Consider the following 21,648-nt stretch of genomic DNA (forward strand, 5'->3'; position numbering starts at 1 on the left):
ATATATATATATATATACATAATTTATGATTTATATGAAAGATTTATAATGTAAAATAAGATAGAGGTTTCAGGTCAGATATTTTGAGGAAAGACTATAGTATATTATGTATCCTATAATACAGACATTAGATCTTTTGCCTCCCCTTTGAAAAAAAAAAGTACTGTGGCAGTACCATGGTACAATTATGGTATTAAATGGGAATAACATGTTAAATTTGATAGATGGACACTTCATAATCATAATAGATTCATTCAAAAACTTTCAGTGTCCAAAACCCATGATTTATTAAAAAAAACCTTGTTATTTTATTTATTTATTTACTTTTGCTAGTAAGTGTGTTCTGCCATTCTAATTCCTCTGTTCCTGGTACGTGATAAAGCGACGGTACATAGCAAAATTCCACACTAGCTGTTAACATGCATGCACACCTGCTACTGAATCAACACAAAACATTATAAGGGAAACAAATAATGAATTAATGTGGGATTCCTTTCCAAGATTACAGATGAATGAAACCTCTTAAAATCAGAATTACAGTTTGAGATCAAATTCTCTTACTGCTATTTTGGTAATAGGAAGCCCTTACAAAAACGTGGCACTGAATAATTATGACTTGTGTGTTCCATGATTTTCACTATTTCTTGCCATGGTACTTTTCGTTAAAGAGAGATTCTTGCGGTAACAAATTGTATACATATTATCCAGGTTCAACTTGCCAATACTGATATTCAGTAATCAAATAAAGTATAACTCACCAGAAAGCAGCAGTTGTAACTCTGCTTAATGACTGAAAGAGAAAAAATGAAATGTGTCTGTCCAATTTTTTTGGAATGTTGAAGTGTCAGTCAAGTGTGGTTTATACCACATTGGTGTGGTAGGGGGTCAGAAGGGTGTGATCCTTGGGGGGGTCTCCATTAGTCATACCGGTCCCTCAGTCATGCCCTCTAGAGGCAGGCTGGTGGCATTATCAGTGGGCAGAGGTTGATCCTGGGAGGTTGGCATGTTGTGGACAGTCGCTACAGCCAGACTTGCGTATGGCAGGTGGCAGTCTATGTCCAGGATGGGTGGGTAGTGCTGCCGATAACAGATGTAAGCGAAGAAGAGGCCAATCAATCCCCCAACAAAAGCATCTGTGAGGAACAAATCAAGGTTCACTAAGTAAGACACATTTGCAAGCAGGACTTTCGCCCATCAATCCATTCATCCATATAGCTCTGTTTTTAATATAATACTGTTTTCATTCTGTTATTGTTTTTATTACCATGAATAATTGAATTAAACTACAAAGAGGATGGATTGTATTTTACAGCAAACAAAGCTTTCATGAACATTTGCATCATTTACATTTACATATAGACATTACAAAAGAGGACAATGGAAGCAATCAAAATCACTAAAAGAGCAATAACATGCAAGTGTTATGACAAGTCTCATTTAGCCTAACGTAGTACACATAGCAAGGTTTTTTTTAATTATATAATAAATAAAAAGAAAACGGATAGAATAAAAAAGGTTACCCTGGGGTTATGCTATATTTAATTGTGGCTCTACTGAAATGGGTCTTTAAGTGCCCAAAGAAGATGCTGCTGACATAGGATTCTTCAGCAAATACAATTCACCCTGAGAGGAAGTATTTAAGCACCACCATTGTGGGGACTGTTAAAAGAGCTGTTTAATCAAACCACAAAGCAATTTCATTCCCAAAAAGTGAGGACTAAAACAAAATCAAATGACTGAAACATAATTTGATGATAGACTGATAAATTGCCACTGGAACAAACCCATACTCATTAGATCAGAATGCTACAGGGCAAGCAGAATGCTAGAGTCTACAGCTTGTATTTACTTGGACCAGATTGGACCCATCAAGTTTAATGGTCCATGCCACTATTGTTCAAATTAGTTCTGTTCTACTACCCAACAGGCCTCAAGGGACAGGTCCATATAAAGTCACACCAATAAGTATGTTTGCAGATGTTTGTCTGATATGAGGTGTCCTACAAGTGACAAGTAAATAAATAAATATGTATATTTAACCTAATTAAGTGGCAATATGCTTATTTATTGTTAAGCAACATTAAATCTAGGACATGCACAATTTTCTGGAGGTAATTAACAGGGCCAGCCGCTTACATGCTGGAAAACTCCAATTTCTACTGTCATTCATTTTGAAGGATTTTACTTTTTTATTCTCTCTGTAGTTTAAAGTCAGAAATCCACAAGGAGAAAAATAAATAATGATGCAAATAGTAACTTTAACAGTAACTTCAAAATAAAAAAAAAACTTCAAAATTCCATACATGGTCAAACTAGTGTCTCTGAAAATGCTGGCAAAAAACAGAGGAAGATTTTATCCAGACATAAAAATTATGTTCATTCTTCTGTAGAACACAAAAAGAGATGCATTGCTCACACTCACAGTTTTCATGCTGCTTTTGTCCACAATAAAATAGAATGTGTACAATGCTGTGGAGCTCCAAAGATGACTTTATATAATTTGTACATATATTTTAGGTATTCTAAAGACATATACAGTAATAACTTTGTGTGAGGAACAGTGTCTCGCCTTATTTGATGAGATACTCAAAAACCACTGACGATTTAAAGCACCACATTTATACAGTTTGAGTGTGAATCAGATTTAAGATTGTCAGTACATGTGGTGACCTACATTTCATATGGGTTTGGAACAACATGATGCTGTGAAAGGATCAAAACATACACAATTAGCATAAAGTGTCTTCTGCTACAGTCAGTTTTCCCTTTTAGATCACCCCAGGAGAAGATTTGAGGATCTCTGAAATGGAATATTGCTGAACAAATTAGATAACAGTTTGATAGGTTTATAGCTGGCTACTTGAATAATAAGACACCTGGTTTACAGTCAAGTGAAAAAATTAGGACGCCCTATTGAATTTCATGGTTTTCTATATCAGAACATTAAAAAAAAATTATCTGGTCCTTGTAACGCCATGGGAAATAAGGAGCCAAAGGAAAACGAAAAAAGCCAGGGATAACAAAATAACACTTTTTATATATTTATTAAATAAAAAAGGAACAAAAATCCAGGAGCCATGGCAGATCAGGGGGTTACACGCAAGAAGATCGCAGCGTATCGTCTCATCATCCAGTCCTAAAAGAAATACAGTGCCAAGAGAAGCATCGGGCCAGCCCACCCAATGGGAACTCCCGACCGTCCTGCCGCAGTCTCCATAGCTCTGCCTCAGCCCGATTCATATCCAGTAATGTGTCATGATCGGGGCTGTGGGTCTTCCCTCAGCCTCCCGAGGTCGCTGTTCCTGCACTGCACTTCCTGATTGTATTCACCTGTCTTTGTCATTAGCACTGATCACCCACATCTGTTCACTATCTGGACTATAAGAACTCTCACTTCTCACTCCTGCTTTATGTCTGCATTGTCTTTAGTCCTGTTTTGTATTCTGTGTTCTGAGATCCTTGGCCTTTGATTGAGTTCTTGATTTTGTTTATTTAGTGTTTCAGTTTATGTTTAGTTGTGCCGTGTTGGCCTTTTTGTTTGTTTATTTTGTTATTATCATTAAAAAATACTTACCTGCATTTGGACCCAGACCTCGTCCTTATTCAACGTGACAGTAATGGTCTTGTCTTCTGTAAAGCCGTGGGAAATATGGAGCCAAAGGAAAATGAAAAGAGCCAGGGATAACAAAATAGCACTTATTTATTAAATAAAAAAGGAACTAAAATCCAGGAAAATAAACAACACGAAGAAACATTAAGACAAGACAAACTAAAACTGGAAACAAAGGACTATTTAAAGGGAAGTAAAGGGGAGTGGCCACTAAACAAGACATGTGTACACAATCAAGGAAACGAAGGGGAAGTACAAATAAGGGCAAAAGGAAAAACCAAAGCAAACTGAACAAAAGGGGGAGACAAAAGAATAAACCAAAACAATAGAACTATAGGGGGAAAAAAACACTAGGAAACACAGAAAACAGACTATAAATCCTGACAGTACTTGGGAGGACTTAAAATTTGAAAAATAAAACAATGAACGTAATCACATGACATATCACACTGTGTTATTATTTAATTAACACAAATTAAGTCAAAATAGAAATGCCATGTGTGACAAAGTTAAGACACCCTATGATTCAATTGCATGTAGATCCACTTTTAGCAGCAAAAACTTGAAGTAATCATTTTCTGTAAAACTTGATCAGATCCCACATCGTTCTGGAGAACTTTTGGCCTACTCTTCTTTACAGCATTGCTCCAGTTTATTGAGGTTTGTGGGCATTTGTTTATGCACAGCTCTTGCCACAGCATTTCAGTCAGAATGAGGTCTGGACTTTGACTGGGCTATTGCAACCCCTTGATTCTTTTCTTTTCAGCCGTCTTGCAGATTTGCTGGATTGTTTTGGATCATTGGCCATCAAGATCAAGATGGCGCCACACATGGCAGCCACGGGGCTTGGCTCTATAGTCGTTTTAGTGTTTTTGTTAGTTTTTCCAGTTTAACCATGGGTGAACGGCTGAATATTCGAATATAACATTGTAGTTGGCAGTGCAGCAGTGCTGTTGAGATACTTCAGGATGCGCAAACAGGGGAAGCGAGCCAGCATGCTCATGAAGCTTTATCAGCGTGGATTTCGAATGTCATTGCCTAGCATCCATCTGGCGAATCTCCGCTCTCTACCTTAACAAAACGGACAAATTCCTTCTGCTCTCTGGGATAAATAAAGGTTTTTTTAAACTCTGCTGCTCTGTGTTTCACAAAAACCTGGTTGAGTGATGCCATCCCAGACAGCAAACTACATTTGCCAGGCTTCCAGTTGTTTAGAGCTGACCACGACACAGAATCAAGGAAATTGTGTGGCGGCGGGACATGCTTCTACGTCAATGAAAGGTAGTGTACAGACGTAACAGTGTTAAAGAATATGTGCTGTCCCAATCTGGAAGCACTTTTCATTAATTTGCACATAACATACCCGTACATAGTAAATTGTCTATTTCGTATATTGTGTTTTTGCTATTTTGTACATTGTCTATTTCGTATATTATTCTTTTTATTATCTGTGTCTTGTCTTGTCTTGTCACTGTCATTCTGTTGCACTGTGGAGCTTCTGGCATTAAAAAAAAATTATTGTATGTGTAAACATACCTGGCAATAAAGCTCATTTTGATTCTGATCCTTGCTTGACCCAGCTTTAGCTGCTGGACTGATGTCCTCATGTTCATGGTTGATTTACTGTGAGGTGTCCACGTCCTGTGGCTACAAAACAAGCCCAAAATCATCAGCCCTCCACCAGCATGCTTGACTTTTGGTATGAGGCGTTTGTGCTGATATGCTTTTTAGGTTTTCACCAAACTTGGCACTGTGTGTTACAAACATCTCCACTTTGGTCTCATTTGTTTAATGGACATTGTTCTAGAAGTTTTATGGTTTGTTTAGATACAACTTTGCAAACCTAAACCGTGCTGCCATGCTTTTTTTAGATAGAAGAGGCTTTCTTTTAACAACCCTTCCAAACATGCCATACTTGTCCCATATGTTTCTAATTATATTGTTACAAACTTTATCATTTAACATGTTAACTGAAGCCCATAGAAGTTCTTGGGTTTTCTGCCATTTATCTGAGCCCTACACGGTCTGATCTTGGGGTAAATTTGCTGGGAGGTCCACTCCTGGGAGGATTGGTGTCTGTTTTGAATGTCCTCCATGGACTTCAAATTGTTTGGAAATGGGCGTATTACTCCCGATTACTTCCCAAATTGATGGCAGCAACAATTGCTTCTCTAAGATCATTGCTGATATCTTTTCTTGTTGGCACATGCCTGGAGGCTCCAGACCAGCAAACTGCCAAAACTGATGATCAAGTTAATCAGAGGCATTTGATTAGCAGTGCCTGACTGCTACTGACCCTCTTAATACCTATGTTAACAGTAAGGGTGTCCTAACTTTGTCACACATGGCTTTTCCATTTTGGCTTTATTTTTGTTTGTTTTTGTTAAATATTATGTGTTGTTTATCTGAGGTTTTATTTGCCAAATTTTAAGACATGGCAAGGACCAGATATTGTTTTGATGTCCTGATACAGAAAACCATGGAATTCACTAGGGTGTCCTAACTTTTTCACATGATCCTTGTCCTTCTGGTTGCGGTTTGTACATCTCACCCTCTGATAGGTATGATTGCTATGCTCATTGTTTGGGGTGCACCCATACTGAAGCAGCTTTTGTGAATGGCCTTCTTGTGAGGACATGGTTATCAGAACGGGGAGGGAGGCACTAGCTGACCAGCCTAGCTCCACTTTCACCTGGGGACGGGAGGTGGATCCTATTTGGGCCTACTAGCTATTTTCCCTCCTTTCCTGAGTCACACTCAGCACCCGGCATTTTTGGCCCTCTAATGTGCAACACCCAGGCATTAAGATTGTGCATCAGAGCCTGGTTGGATGCAGATTCTCTGCCTCCTCATATTCTGATGTAACCGAGTCAGTCACTGAGTCAGCATGATGCATGTCTGCGAACTCCGGTTCCTGCATTCATTAATCTCAATGACTGCCTTATTTTAGGTCACTCATGAGAGTTGGTTTGTGCACACAGGAACTTGATCCTTGACCACCTAGCCCGACTGGGACTTTGGCTCAACTGAGAGAAAAGCAAACTCTTCCCTGTGCAGCACGCCTCTCAGAGGATCGTGCTCGGTCAGTGCTAAACTGCTTGAGAATGTTCAAGTACAAAACAGTAGTCCCTCAAATACTTTCAGAGGGCATATGGAATCCTCAGCTGTGCTTACACCATTGGGACTGATGCATAAGAGCCGCTTCAGCACTGGCTTCATAGCTGAGTTTTGAGATGGGCATGGTGCCGAGGCACACATCTCACCCACCATCTCTTACTGTGGAGCTAGCAGAGAGTCTGGGTAGCCTAAATCGCGTAGTGATACAGGGATCGTGGAGGAATCTTTTTTCTCAGGGGAATAGCACAATTTGGTACCTGCATCCAGATCTCTGAAACCTCCATGTCTGGTCCGTGGACACGACCAGGAGAAACTCAGAGATTTTTCACCCATAGTGATGAATATCATTACGCAGGCTTGAGAGATGTGTCATTGGATCTGTGCTATCATATCAAGGGGGCCTGGACAGTCGTCTGTCTTCTTCTACACTCAAAGTGTATGTGGCTACTTTTGCAGCAAAACACGACACTGTAGATGGCAGATCAGTAGGGAAGCACAATCTGGTTTTCAGATTCCTAACAGGTGCCCAGAGTTTATAATCTCCAAGGCTGTGCCTCATCCACTTTTTGGCCTGGATGGTACCCACCACTCCTTTTTATCAGGTGGTAACCCTGCAAACTATCCCCCTGCAGGGGCTGAACTGTGGGGATAAGTCAGCACTTGACAAGGGGTGTTGCTGCTTCGTCAACTTTAACGAATGGTCCTCACTAGTCAACATTTGTAGAGCTGCAGTTTGGGCTACATCTAATATATTAATCTAATAGCCAGATTCTACAACCTGAAAATGGAACCAGTTTTATCCAGCTCTTGAACTCAGACAGCCGGTAGGGTGTAGAGCTTGCATTTATGGCCTTCCCCTCTCTGAGATGATGATGTCTGCTTACTGAGTACAGTTCAGTTCCTTCTTATGAACCCTGAACCCTGAATACCCATCACTCAAGCACTCCCTTACTCCAACAAACCATGTAGTTTTCAAATAAGCCTGAAGGACTCGATTAGCTGAATCAGGTGCATTTAATTAGGGTTGAATCTAAACTTTGCTGAGCTGTGGCCCTAAAGGAACTGAGTTTGACACCAGCATTTCCCAACTCCAGTCCTCGTGCCCCCCGCTCTGCATTTTTTGCATGTCTTTCTTGATTTGATCCCTACACAGTGTTTATTGCTTCCTACTCCCTGAGCAGGGGAAATCCATTTAAGTTTACTTTACTTCGGAACATTAATTTATGAATTGAAAGAAGTTTGAAGTGTGACGTCATTTACCTCTGTAAATAATACAATTTAAATTCACATCTCGCACACTTCAAGGCCCTTTAAATGAACATATACACTAGTTTTGAACTGAAATCATGGCAGATGAAATCATCCGGTGATGTCCACTTTGCAGGGCACTTACGGTCGAATAGAACAAACATTGTACTTGATGAAGAGATACACACAAAATATGCAAGGGGTGTGCACAAGGACTGGAGTTGGGAAATGCTGCCCTAGACAGACAGTCAGTCTGTCACTTGTTTCTGTGCATTTGGTGGGCTTGTCAGTATCTGCCCTAGATGGACTCGTAATGCAGTTCAGCAGCTGGGGCATTTAGTAAAAAAATCCCCATTGTCGGAACGTCAAAATGACAGACTGAAAGGGAACGTCTTGGTTATGTATGGTAACACTTGTTGCCTGAGAAACCAAGACATTGTGTCCCTTATGCTACAACTTTGAACTGCTTCTGAGGGAATTGGTGCTTCTTACTTTTCAGAACAAAATGAGTGAGCAAATGCCATGCTATTTATATTTATACCTGGATGTCTGGGGTGGGCCAGCTATGCAAATTTTGCTTACTAATTTCATTGGCCTTTTCTCAAAGATGTCCAAGGTGTCTGGGCTCCCAAATGCAACCCCTTGTATCGGAACTTCGACACAGCATCTCTGTTCCCTCCTTCAGGGAATAAGGGTTATAATATGTAACTGAGACGTCAGCAAATATTCAAGATTGTGGGGACCAAGGGTAAAACTTGAACAAGTGGTCATTGACAAGCCTATACTGACTGACCGCTACTCTGAATATTGGGGATACATCTATAATGTCTTTGAAAGTTACTGCACAGAATATAGCATTAAACCAAATTACCGGAGAGAAAAAATAAAAATAAAAATTCTGAAAATCAATTGGCCATGTTGTATTCTTGTTGGTTATACACCGTTTCCATCATATAATGTCATGCCTCCTTTGGAGATTCAGATATTTCGTTGGATGGATCATGTGAATTCAGATACTGTCTGAGGCTGTTATTGATGGTGACAATATGGCTGTGCACCAGGGTGATTCTGGATGATACACAGACATGATTGATAACTTTGCAGGGGGGAAAAAGGAATCAGGTCAGTGAGCTGTAAAGCTGATGTTAAAGCTGGCAAACAATTACTGATGCTTTATCTCTATCACAAAGAAGTAGTAACTCCAGCAAATCATGCATTCTCAGTATTATGCTCTACAGGTCTTAAAGTATATAATAAAATAATAGATATAATAAAATTAGTACAAGGGCATTTTAGAATAGCTTTGTTCTAATAGGAGCTCCTTGCTGTCTGCTGCCTGCATAAATTGCAACTTCACAGGCCACAAATATACAGTAGCTTTAACTTGACAACTGATTTCAGTAGTTTGATGTTAACATGTTGGATATTACTGATTACTCATAAAATGTGTGCTGATCTTTAACTCACAATTATAGATAAACACAATCTGACTAAACTAATAACACCCAAATAACAGATTTCTACCACGACAGCTCTCTGAAGATTTTAGCATGCTAATGCTTATGACAGTGTTAATGTATTTGGTATTGGCAGAATAGATCTGCTATGCTGCTTAATTGCTGGTGCTGTTGGTTATTGCGGCATGTGAGTATATAAGACATACTGCTCAGGGCTCAACGCTAAGAATTTTTTCTTTTTTTGTTCAAATTTTTACTTGCCCTGTCAAAATTTTCACTGGCCCTACAACAACAACAACAACAACAAATAATAATAATAATAATAAAATAGTTGCTGTTATCATTTTTTTTGACCCATGTTATCTTTTATTTTAAAAAAAAAGCTTATATAACACCAACATTTTACATACCAATTAAATTGTACAATTCTCGATTCCAATTTCAATACAGCGGCAAAAACTCCTAGCTTAACAAATATAAAGTTCAAACATTATTGTTAAAAATATATTATTATTATTATTATAATTATAATTATTATTATTATTATTTCATTACAAATGAAATGATGCTTTAGGGAAAAAAGCATGGACTGAAAGAATGCAAATTCAGTCTCTGCCAGCAGGTGGCGCTTACATAACAGTTATACAGAGTTTCCTTGGTTAAAGCTGTAAACAAAGCAGCGCCTTGCTTATGAACACTTTAAATGCATTATACAGAGGCAAATAAAAAAAGAAAATGCTTTGTAAAAATGTTATTAAAACAATCAGTTCCCCTCAGAGATATATTCACATAAACCCCCTTTTAAATATTTAGAATAATTTTTTCAATATTTCGTGCTTTGTGAACCGTGATCTTGCTCTGCTGGCTACAGTATTTTTCCCTCTTTGCATTCATCTTCAGTGTCTCTGGCCTCTGTTAACAGATTTTTATAGAGTTCACAATATTTCCACACACATGACATTTAAAAAAAATGATTGCATGCAATCTTGTGTGCAACAGAGCCCAGAACAGAGATCAGTTGAAATATGTCTGGTGGATTGGTGCATTTGCACCATTAAAGCTATCAAGTTACTTGTCAAGACGGGTATTTTGACATAGTTTTGTATGTATTTGTTTGTCACAGTTGCGTCTCTCTGTGATTGCACTGTACACACAGAACACAGCATGTGAGTACTGAATGGAGTTGTCTTTCGCTCCTTGCTCGAATGCTTTGAAATAGTTTCATATTTTTAAATAAGGCTTAAAAACAGGTACAAATGATAAACTTTCATGACGACGTAGCAGTTGCCCGAAATTTGTCAACTGTCCCGAGAGTCTTTTACGCTGGCCCCGGGCTCTCGGGTACTCATTATTGTCGAGCCCTGCTGCTGCTGCACAAATAGCATATATAATAACCCAAAGCAGATCTATACAGGTGGACCTGGGGAAAGCTGGAGGGTTTCAGAGAAACTCTGAAAGGTAATGAATGCTAACCAGCCATTTAAATGTAAAGCAGGAAGCTAATTGGCTGCGTATGCAACATGAACCATCAGCTTGTGCCAAGTTGTTTAACAAAAATGATCCAAAATCAATATTTGAGCAAGTACATAACTAGCCAGTGGTCAAAACTATTGCCTTACTTTAGCCTGATTCATATAGGTTAGCTTATAATAATGTTTTCTAATTTGATTGGTACAGGCAGGTTTCCACAGGAAATTCAAGCATGCTGCTGCGTCATTACGTACAGATCGTTTATAGTCTTTTCTCACAGCAGCTGGAATAATTAAATGTACCATTTTGATGACGGATTGAAATCCATAAAATTAGTCACCATTGCGATTTATTATAATGCTTTTTTTCCTTAGTTGGTCAGAACTAACGTGGCAGACTTATTACTTGTTCAGATGACAATATATGGTGAACATTCTTATTTGGGTCGTAGGCTAGAATCTGTGATGCCTAAGTACAGTATCCACACCAGTGCGGTGACTGACTGCCACACATACTCCTCAAAACATTATATTTATCCGTGCTGTGCCGATGCACTACCCACTCAAGGAAGAAGCAAAACTTACAGACTGCAGCTTTACTGCATTAGGGGTAACTGCATTATTTCTGCCTTTCTCTAACCGCCACCTATTGTTAGAGAGTGCATTTTCATTTGTTCAGTCACTTTAGCTACTACTTAATGTAACTCATGTAGATGAAAAAAATAATGAAAGAATAAATAAATAAAATAATACCATTCTAAAAAAAAAATTCTGAAAATTTAAACTATTTGTAATAAAGTTTCTATAATTATTTATGTTATTTTGAAAGTGCCCACAATAACAATTTCCAGACTTCATCTCAATGATCACATCTCGTGTTTAATCAGATTAATTTGTCTTCATTTGTGACTTATATGACCATCGAAATTAATGCAGAAATCCAGATATTTCTGTCTCTGACTGCCAGATGATGACACTTTTGCTTTTGTGGAACACTGCTGCAAACCTCTGACCTTGCCAGTGATGCTTGTAGTCGCAGGTGCGGGACAGGGCAATCATCATGGCACTGTAGAGTGGCAGGATCATGGCACAGAGACGCCAGCTGCGCCCGCGTCCGGCAGCTGTGAAGCACTGCAACTTGCCCGCTAAGTAGAATGAGGTAAAGCCCAGACCAGAGAAAGCAACTGTAACAAAAGGTTAAAGAAACAGAAATAATATTAAATATTAAAAGTAGATGCAAAGCCCTCTAAGAAACCATATAAAGTAGGAAACAGCATATAACCAAAGAGACCTCTTATCTGTCTCCTAGACAGATGCTGGTTCATCCTTCTAATATAATCAACAGTAAACAATAAACAACAGTAATCTATGATGTGTTTCCTTAAACATTTTGAAATAAGATCTCAACAGTGTCTTAAAGTGTGCTCATATTTGCAAAATACCAAGCTCTGCAATCAAATATTGTAATATGTCACGATATGTTGTAGGAGGACACAGGAGATGCTGGAATAACTTAAACTGTCTTTTTATAAAAGGAACTCAACAAAAAATACACAGGAGCAGGTAAACACACGTACATAACTTAGTAACAATGTAGACCAGGCAAGGAAACTGAACAGGAATGAACTAATATGCACAAGATAATTACAAGGGCAGGTGAACGGAATCAAACTAAACGAGAACAGGAAACATAACCATATATGGGAAAACAGGAACGAAGGTAGGGGGAAAAACATGGAAAACGTCCAAAACCCTGACACATGTGTATGTGTCTTGATGAATGTGAATAGAAGTCTAAATGTAAACTTTAAATTATAGAGTGATCTCTTTAGAGGACTTGGAGAAAACCACTCGATTCATATGGATTTTTTTTTTTTTTTTTTTAATATATGCAAGTTAAGTATAAAACATTACGTATAGTATGTTATTTAATTTCTGTTAACAGTTACTTGTCAGTTCCAGTCGTATTTTTAGCACAAAGTGTTCTCTTTTTTCCCCCAGTGAGGCTACATCTAATTAACTAATTAGAGCCAAGCTTTTCAATTCAAAGTCGAAGCAGACACTAACAGATGAAGGCTACTGCCTGCAGAAGAAAAAAGTCATTATAACATGCACAGCTTTAGTGTTGATTGGTGTTTATTTTTGTTCAAGCTTGACAACCTTGTGTCAGGGGTGCGTGCAGGATTAGACGAGACGATAGACGATATATACAAAATACAATATATTTAATATAAATCTCCAAGTGGAACAAGGCAGGAACAAGGCAGGAACAAGGCAGGAACATTCACACACATCTATTCAACAAAAGGACCGACAGGGAACTGAAATCAAAGACAGACTTTTAAAGACAGACAAAGGGCTAAACCAAATGACAGATCAACGGGGGAAGACAAATGGGAAAAACCAATGACAAGACAGACAGAACTGTGACATTACGCCCCCCTCCGGAAAGGCGCGTCCTCGCGCCGTGGAAAAAATGAAAAAACGAGAGGGGCGGAAAACCAGGAAACCAGAGTCAATGAGGGAGGGGGCTCCGGCGGAGGACGCAACCCCCGGAGGAGGACCAGAACAAAAGTCCAGGTGACACAAAAGACAGTCCAAGTGGGCGACGACGGTGGGAGGAGCCAGGGAGAACACAGGAGGGACCTGAAGCAGGAAAGCAGGACCCAGATCGCAGCCAGGATGACAGCCCATGGAGGAGCCGACGGAGGGAGGAGCCATGGTGGAGGGAGGACCGTCGACTCCAGGGGTCCGACCGACAGAGGCAGAGCAGCTGGCAGAGGAACCCGAGGTGGAGGTGGAGAGCCGACGGACCAGGGCGACACCGCGGAACCGGAGGGCCAAGGTGGAACAGGAGGCTCTGGCGGCCGAGGCGGAGGCGGAGATCCGGAGGTCCGCGGCGGAGCCGGAGCGACAGAGGACGAAGGCGACGCTGACGGGAAGGAGGAGCCTGACAGAGCCGGAGGGACAGAGGGACGAGGCGAAGCCAGAGGAGTGGAGTCCCGAGGCGGCGGATGGTCGACGACTGACCAAGGCGGAGCCGGAAGGACGATGGAGCCCGGTGGAGCTGGTGGGCCGACGGGCGACGGTGGAGAGGAGGGCGTCGAGAGCCGTGGTGGAGCCGCAGGGTCGGAGGGCCGAGGTGGAGATCTGGGCTTGGAGGCTGGAGGCGGAGCTGAGGGATCCTCCAGCCGTGCCACCGATGTGAGCTGGCATCCCTGCGGCGAGCCCACTGCAGAGATGGTGGGCTGAGGGTGAGCAAGGGGACTGACTGATGACCTGGGAGACTTTGGGCGACTGGGCGGAACCAGCGGGGACTCAGGACGGCTGGGCGGAACCAGCGGGGACTCAGGACGGCTGGGCGGAACCAGCGGGGACTCAGGACAGCTGGGCGGAACCAGCGGGGACCAGGCAGATTCAGACAGACGAGGGCGGGTGGGAGGGAAGTCTATGCAGGTCAGTGGCTCAGAGAAAAAGTCTATTAAGTCATATGATATTGTATCCTCGACTTCGGAAAAGAAGTCGATCAGATCCCCAGAGTGTTCCATCTCACCCCCAGCGGAGTTGCAGTGGGCAGGGCTCTCCATTTCCCTCACTTGCTCCACGTCGCAATCCACCGTCACAGATGTAGAATCCGTCTCACGCACCTGGTCAGCCGGAGAGGGCTCTGGCTCTGTCGCTCGCGGCTCTAGTCCCTCATCCGCGGTGCGCTCGGGTTCCCGCTCTGCATGTCGGGGCGATGATTGGCTGCTCTCTGGGTCGTGAGTGGGGCTGACGTCCTCCTCGACGAAGCCGACAGTCCAGGAAGATCCACTGGACGCCAGCACCCACTCGATAAATCCGGCAAGGCTCTCTCGAGGACCCTCCCCAGACAGCTGCGTCTTGATGTTATCATTTAATCCATTGCGGAAGAACGTGCACAAGCAGCTGTCCGGGTAGTGTGTTGATGGCACGAGGAACAGAAAGTCTCTGATGTGGTCCTCGAGAGAGCGGTTCCCCTGCTTCAGGAGGATGATGAAGACGTTGGGGTCATCCATGAGGGAAAAAAAATAAAACACTGATACAAAAAACGGAAAATAAACGCAGGGAGAGGTGCCGGGTAAACTGTTGTAGGTCGGTCCTTATGTCAGGGGTGCGTGCAGGATTAGACGAGACGATAGACGATATATACAAAATACAATATATTTAATATAAATCTCCAAGTGGAACAAGGCAGGAACAAGGCAGGAACATTCACACACATCTATTCAACAAAAGGACCGACAGGGAACTGAAATCAAAGACAGACTTTTAAAGACAGACAAAGGGCTAAACCAAATGACAGATCAACGGGGGGAAGACAAATGGGAAAAACCAATGACAAGACAGACAGAACTGTGACACCTTGTTGCCTCTTTGTGAATCTTCTAATATATCTTTTAATTACAGATGGGTACAAAGATGAAACTGTAAAACTGTTTTTTTCCCCACCATATTACCCACTAGGTACATAGTACTCAGCGTACTGTCATTCTTAAAAAGAACACAAATCATTAATTAATCATTATTTGCCTGCCTGTTTTTATTTATTTTTTTATTGTGAAATGTTAATTAAAATTAGTTTTTCAAATCAGAAGCTATAGAGGACAGACTGAAAACAAGAGTGCAGAGATGAGCAAAGAGGAGAGCAGTAAGTTTGTTTTAATGTCATCACCACTGTGGAGATTTTGGAATCAGGTCTAACAGAGGATGATTCGGTCAGTCTTGGAAGGAAAATGTTCATTTTCACAGACAATTTCTGTGCTTCCTTTGGGTCATTTATGTCAAAATCTATTTAGTTGTTTTTGTTTTTTGGTGAAGCTGCAGGGCACTTGTCATAGTCTTCCTGGCATACGCCATTTTGGACAACTTCTAATTTCCTTAAATCCCTGAAATGGTGGTGAAGAGTGCATGTTAGCAAGACCACAGTAGTGTCAAATACCCTAGATTAAAATAAACCACAATTATCAACATATACAAATTACCCTGTAATACACACAGCTTTATTGTTTTAAATAACAATATCACTGACCTTGTGATTGAACTCTGCTCGCTGTAAGTGGTGTTGTTGTACTTTTTCTAAACTTACATTAATATAACTCAGAGCGCTGTATGGTGATGACAGCTGTACTGTTTTTAATGTACTCTAAAAAGTTATTTTGTAATGAACACAACATCAAAAAGACATTTATATTTATATTTAATGATTTTTGCACCTTTTATACAATTTTGAATATTTTAAAATAAAATGCTTTATTATAAACTAGTAGTGTAATGCTAATGCATCTCTAATGAGCTGAAATGCTATTGAAATATTATTGAAGCACATTTAAATAGTAGTAAAGTATTAAAAGCATATTTTAAATGAATTGTAAAGAAATACAATTAAATTGCACTAAATATACTTGAAGTGGTTCCATTGTAACACAATTTATTATATTAAAATATATAGCAAATGGTTGGTTTGCTATTTATACACATGTAAGCACAAATACAAACATACACAAGCACACATACATTCCCCTCACACACTCGAACGAAATCATGCACACACATGTCTGCACTCATAGAATATACATGTATACATGCTTATACTTTTATAAGACCTAATGAGTAAATATAGACTGTAAGCATTGAAATAAATGATCAAATCTAAAGACTATTACATATTTCTGTTCAATAAAACCATTTAAGTGTATATTATATCTGAAATATACAAATACAATACAAAATAAGGCAGAATCTATATATAGGCCCATAGGCAGAATTTCCTTTGGTGCAGGACACCCACTGTAGTGGACAGATATATTCTCTCTCACAGAAAAAAAATGTATTAGAAAATATTTTTTAAATTTGCATGAAACTATTTCTGACATCCTATTTAGCTGAAAAATACTTTTTGTACTTTTTGTAAATACAAGGCACTTCCTCCTTCAGATTGCCGAGTATTGTTTGCGTTTAGCGCTCTTTCAGTGTTAGCTGTCCTAGTATTTTGTGTCTTGATTCCTTGCCTGGTTTTGGATTACTCTTTGTATTGCCCATTCGGACTTGTTTCTCCTCGTTGACCTTTGGACTGACTATTGGATGACCCGTTGCCTTGTCCCTTTGGATTATGTTCGCTGCTAACTGACCCTCGCCTGTCTAACGGATTACTCTTGTGTTGCTAAAGTGTGATTGGTGATGTCGACCCTGCCCTACCCTTAACCATGTCTTTGGTTGTGAATTATAATAATAGCTTGCATATGGATCCGCCTGCTTCACGCATCTGTCCCATCGTAACAATCAGAGGACTAATATATTTCTTATATTTTTATTATCATCATGGATATGCATTTTCTATAATTTATTTCTATAATACAAATACATATTTAATATGTCTTATATAATTAGCATGAAACAAAAAATATAATTCTTATTCTGAATAAGATGGAAAAATGATTCCACAACCACCATTTAAGTGGCGGTATGCACCAAGATGGCCATTGAACATTTGTATTGTGTATTGTGTGTGTTTTGTTAAGCTTCCGTTTCCATAGTGACTCGCACTTCCATAATGTATTAATGTATTAATAATGCATTTACATCTTTCATACATTAGTGGGTTCAAGTGTACTACGAGTGGTAACTAAATACAGTTTTTTTTTAAATACAGAGATAGTAAGTTAAAACACATTTTAGTTCATATCCATGGTGTCCCAAAATAGCACATTTGAGTACACTTATATATTTTTAAGATTATCTTATAAAGTACTAAAGAATCATTTGTAGTATATTAAGTACAAAATTAGTGCGTGAAAATAGAGCACTTTAAGTACATTGTGGAAGTGCACTTTTTTCGCCTAGGAGGTTAACCTTGCTTTCTGGAATACCCCCATGTGTGTTTTCTCATTTAGTTCTGGTACTAGTTCTCACTAGGTTCTGGTACAGTGAGGAAAAAAAAAATGGATCCCCTGCTGATTTTGTAAGTTTGCCCACTGACAAAGAAATGATCAGTCTATAATTTTAATGGTAGGTTTACTATAACAGTGAGAGACAGAATAACAACAAACAAATCCAGAAAAAAAAAAAACTTTTAAAAAAGTTATAAATTGATTTGAATTTTAATAAGTGAAATAGGTATTTGATCCCCTATCAATAAGCAAGATTTCTGGCTCCCCGCTGTCTTTTATACAGATAGATTATAATCTCAGTTTGTTACCTGTATAAAAGACACTTGTCCACAGAAGCAATCAATCAATCAGATTCCAAACTCTCCACCATGGCCAAGACCAAAGAGCTGTCCAAGGGAAAAAATTGTAGACCTACACAAGGCTGGAATGGGCTACAAGACCATCGCCAAGCAGCTTGGTGAGAAGGTGACAACAGTGTGTGCGAATATTCGCAAATGGAAGAAACACTAAATAACTATCAATCTCCCTCGGTCTGGGGCTCCATGCAAGATCTCACTTTGTGGAGTTTTAATGATCATGAGAATGGTGAGGAACCAGCCCAGAAATACAAGGGATCTTGTCAATGATCTCAAGGCAGCTGGGACCATAGCCACCAAAACAGCAATTGGCAACACACTACGCCGTGAAGGACTGAAATCCTGCAGCTCCCGCAAGGTCCCCCTGCTCAAGAAAGCGCATGTACAGGCCCGTCTGAAGTTTGCCAATGAACATCTGAATGATTCAGAGGAGAACTGTTTGAAAGTGTTGTGGTCAGATGAGACCAAAATCAAGCTCTTTGGCATCAACTCAACCCGTTGTGTTTGGAGGAGGACGAATGCTGCCTATGACCCCAAGAACACCACCCCCACGTCAAACACGAAGGTGGAAACATCATGTTTTGGGGGTGTTTTTCTGCTAAGGGGACAGAACAGCTGCACCACATCAAAGGGACGATGGATGAGGCCATGTACTGTCAAATATTGGGTGAGAACCTCGTTCCCTCATTGAAAATGGGTCGTGGATGGGTATTCCAACATGACAAGGCCAAGGCAACAAAGGTGTGGCTCAAGAAGCAGCACATTAAGGTCCTGGAGTGGCCTAGCCAGTCTCCAGACCTTCCTATAGAAAATCTGCGGAGGGAGCTGAAGGTTTGGGTTGCCAAACATCAGCCTCGAAAACTTAATGACTTGGAGAGGATCTGCAAAGAGGAGTGGGACAAAATCCCACCTGGGATGTGTACAAACCTGGTGGCCAACTACAAGAAATGTCTGACCTTTGTGATTGCCAACAAGGGTTTTACTAAACCATGTTTTGCTAAGAGATCAAATACGTATTTCACTCATTAAAATGCAAATCAATTATAACTTTTTGTTTTTTCTGGATTTTTTGTTGTTATTCTGTCACTTTTCAAATAATTCTACCATTCAAATTATAGACTGATAATTTCGTTGTCAGAGGGCAAACAGACAAAATCAGCAGGGGATCAAATCATTTTTTCCTCACTGTATTAGTCGTATAGTTTAGTGAAATACTGTTCTGCCTGTGTACTCCTAGGTTTTGTGTTAAATAAAGTTACTGTGGATTCTGTACTCCTGCATTGTGAGAGTTTTTGATATACAGTGTGACACTAAACTAAAATACATGTATTTTATAACAACAATGGTGTCGTTTTTTTTAAGAGAAGTTAAGGAGCAAAAACAGATTATTTATATTTTGTAGACATGAACAGGCTTCTGTGAATTACATGAAAAGTCATACATAAACATTTTTTAGGTATCAGCAAAACTGATAATGTTATGAAACTGAATGATTTGGTATCCAATGCTAATTTTAAATTATGTTAGATTCTAAAGTGATTAGACACTCTTTCTGTATCAATGGCAGAACATATAGCATTAGTTCCCTTTCGAAAGGGAACTCGCGCTGCGTCCTCTGGAGGCCGCTTGGGGAACTGCCTTCAGCAAGACCGGTTCTGAAGCATGAATGAAAAAACGACAATGAACTTGACTTTGGCAGGCGGCAGCGTATGACGTAACCAGTAAGACGTCATCCTCTTCTTTGTCTTCAGAGTCGTTTTTTCTAGGTGTGATTTGGTAAAAACGATGTCTGTAGTAAAGCGTTTTAGGAAGTGTGCGGATCAGTGTCAGTGATATCTGACACCAGATAACGCGCACAACCTATGCTTTATGTGTTTGGGCGAAGAGCATGCGTGCTTTGTTCTCGAGGGAACAGAGTGCGTTCATTGTGAACGTTTCTCTTTAAAGAAACTCCGCTCTCGTTTGTCTCTTTTCTCGAGGGAAATCATCATATGACCCCTGCGGCTCGGGTCCGGGTGAGCTGACGAGGGTGAGCTGCGGGAAGAGGATGTATTGTCTCTTGCATCCTCTGATCCAGCAGGAAGTGCTCTACTGGCTTCCAGCCAGGGTGAGCAGGATTTGGTTGATGAGGGTGAAGAGGTTATTTCTGAGCTCTCACAGCCAGCCTACCCCGCTTTTGATGAGCTGCTGTCTGTTATGGATCGTGCTGCTCTTAGATAAGATCTGCAGTGGAGGCGTGAAAAAGGGGAAATTGCTCGCAGTAGACTTGATGAGCGATTTCTTTCTGGCCATAACCAGCCAGCTCCCGTGAGACCTCCACTCTTAAGAGTTTCCCCTACCAGGATTGAGTGCTGTTAGGCTTCCTCTCATTTTAGAGAGTCCTCTTGCTGAAGCCTCCGCTCTCCAGAGGTCCACTCAGGTAGTTCTAATGTGTAGGCTGTTCTTGAGCCTCACTAACTGCCTCTGGTGTTGAGTGTAGCTAGGTCTCCTCTCGTTTAGAGAGTTGTTATGCTGAGACCTCCACTCTTAAGCTTAACAGTTATAATATGGCCTAGTTTCTTTGTATTGTATACTACACACAAAGCATGCTTATGTTTATGACTATAAGATCATATTATTTATTTAGTTATTAATGTATCTTACAACAAAAGGATGTAATATGAGGGTTTACACTGAGTGTATGTTTAGACAATATGTATTAGTAATACTGTGTTCTCGAATGGATGTTTAATGCGATAAACAATTATTATTAGTTTCTCAGATATAAAATGTCCTTTTTACGTTTGTACAAATGCGTGAGTCCATAACTACAAAATCATAATATATATATATATATATATATTAGTGGTGGGCCGTTATCGGCGTTAACGTGCTGCGTTAACGTGAAACTCTTATCGCGCGATAAAAAAAATATCGCCGTTAATCTATTCTCAAATTTGGGTTGGGAGCTGGGTCTAAACTACGCAAGCTATGATGACTTTCACCTTGATAGTTTAACGCGGATGTATACCGAAGACTATAGAATATGGTCGCGCGTTTAAGTCTCCTCCGCCAAAACACAGATGGGATTGCGTCGTCCTCCATTCATAAAAAACGAATCTACTATAGCGAAATGCCACGTAAATTCGTCGTTTTTTGGATTCATAAATCAAATGTTGGTCAGTCACTTAATTCAAATCGCGATATGGACTAGTGTATGTGAAACCTGAAATGCAAAAAGACCGTTTTAATATGAATCCGATATGTTCCGTTTGCCTAGCTGTATGCATTGCGGAGACGAGCTTTTACTACACGCATACTGAAACACACGTGACGCTCCCGGTAATTTTTGGCATTTTCATCTCACATGAACAGATAAACTCAATCTCCCAAACTGCTGTGAGTGTCACTTTTAACGTTTCATTTGAGAAAACTAGCATCATATCATACTGTATGACACAGAAACTTCACGGCAACCTGTCAAAATAAAAGTACGGTGTAACA

The 21,648-nt window shown here is 40.1% G+C and overlaps 1 protein-coding gene across 1 annotated transcript in view; it reads right to left on the reverse strand.

The window, feature by feature from the left end:
* Positions 1-300: 300 nt before the first annotated feature.
* Positions 301-21,648, reverse strand: part of plpp4 (phospholipid phosphatase 4) — a 296,113-nt gene continuing 274,765 nt past the window's right edge. The window contains exons 6-7 of the mRNA XM_073835225.1: positions 11,915-12,085; positions 301-1,133 (exon numbers count right to left, since the gene is read on the reverse strand). Of these exons, the coding sequence (XP_073691326.1) occupies positions 922-1,133; positions 11,915-12,085 (383 nt within the window). The 3' untranslated portion in view covers positions 301-921. The remainder of the gene's footprint in view (positions 1,134-11,914; positions 12,086-21,648) is intronic.

This window comes from Garra rufa, chromosome 2, assembly GCF_049309525.1.
Source record: "Garra rufa chromosome 2, GarRuf1.0, whole genome shotgun sequence".
NCBI classification, from domain to species: domain Eukaryota; kingdom Metazoa; phylum Chordata; class Actinopteri; order Cypriniformes; family Cyprinidae; genus Garra; species Garra rufa.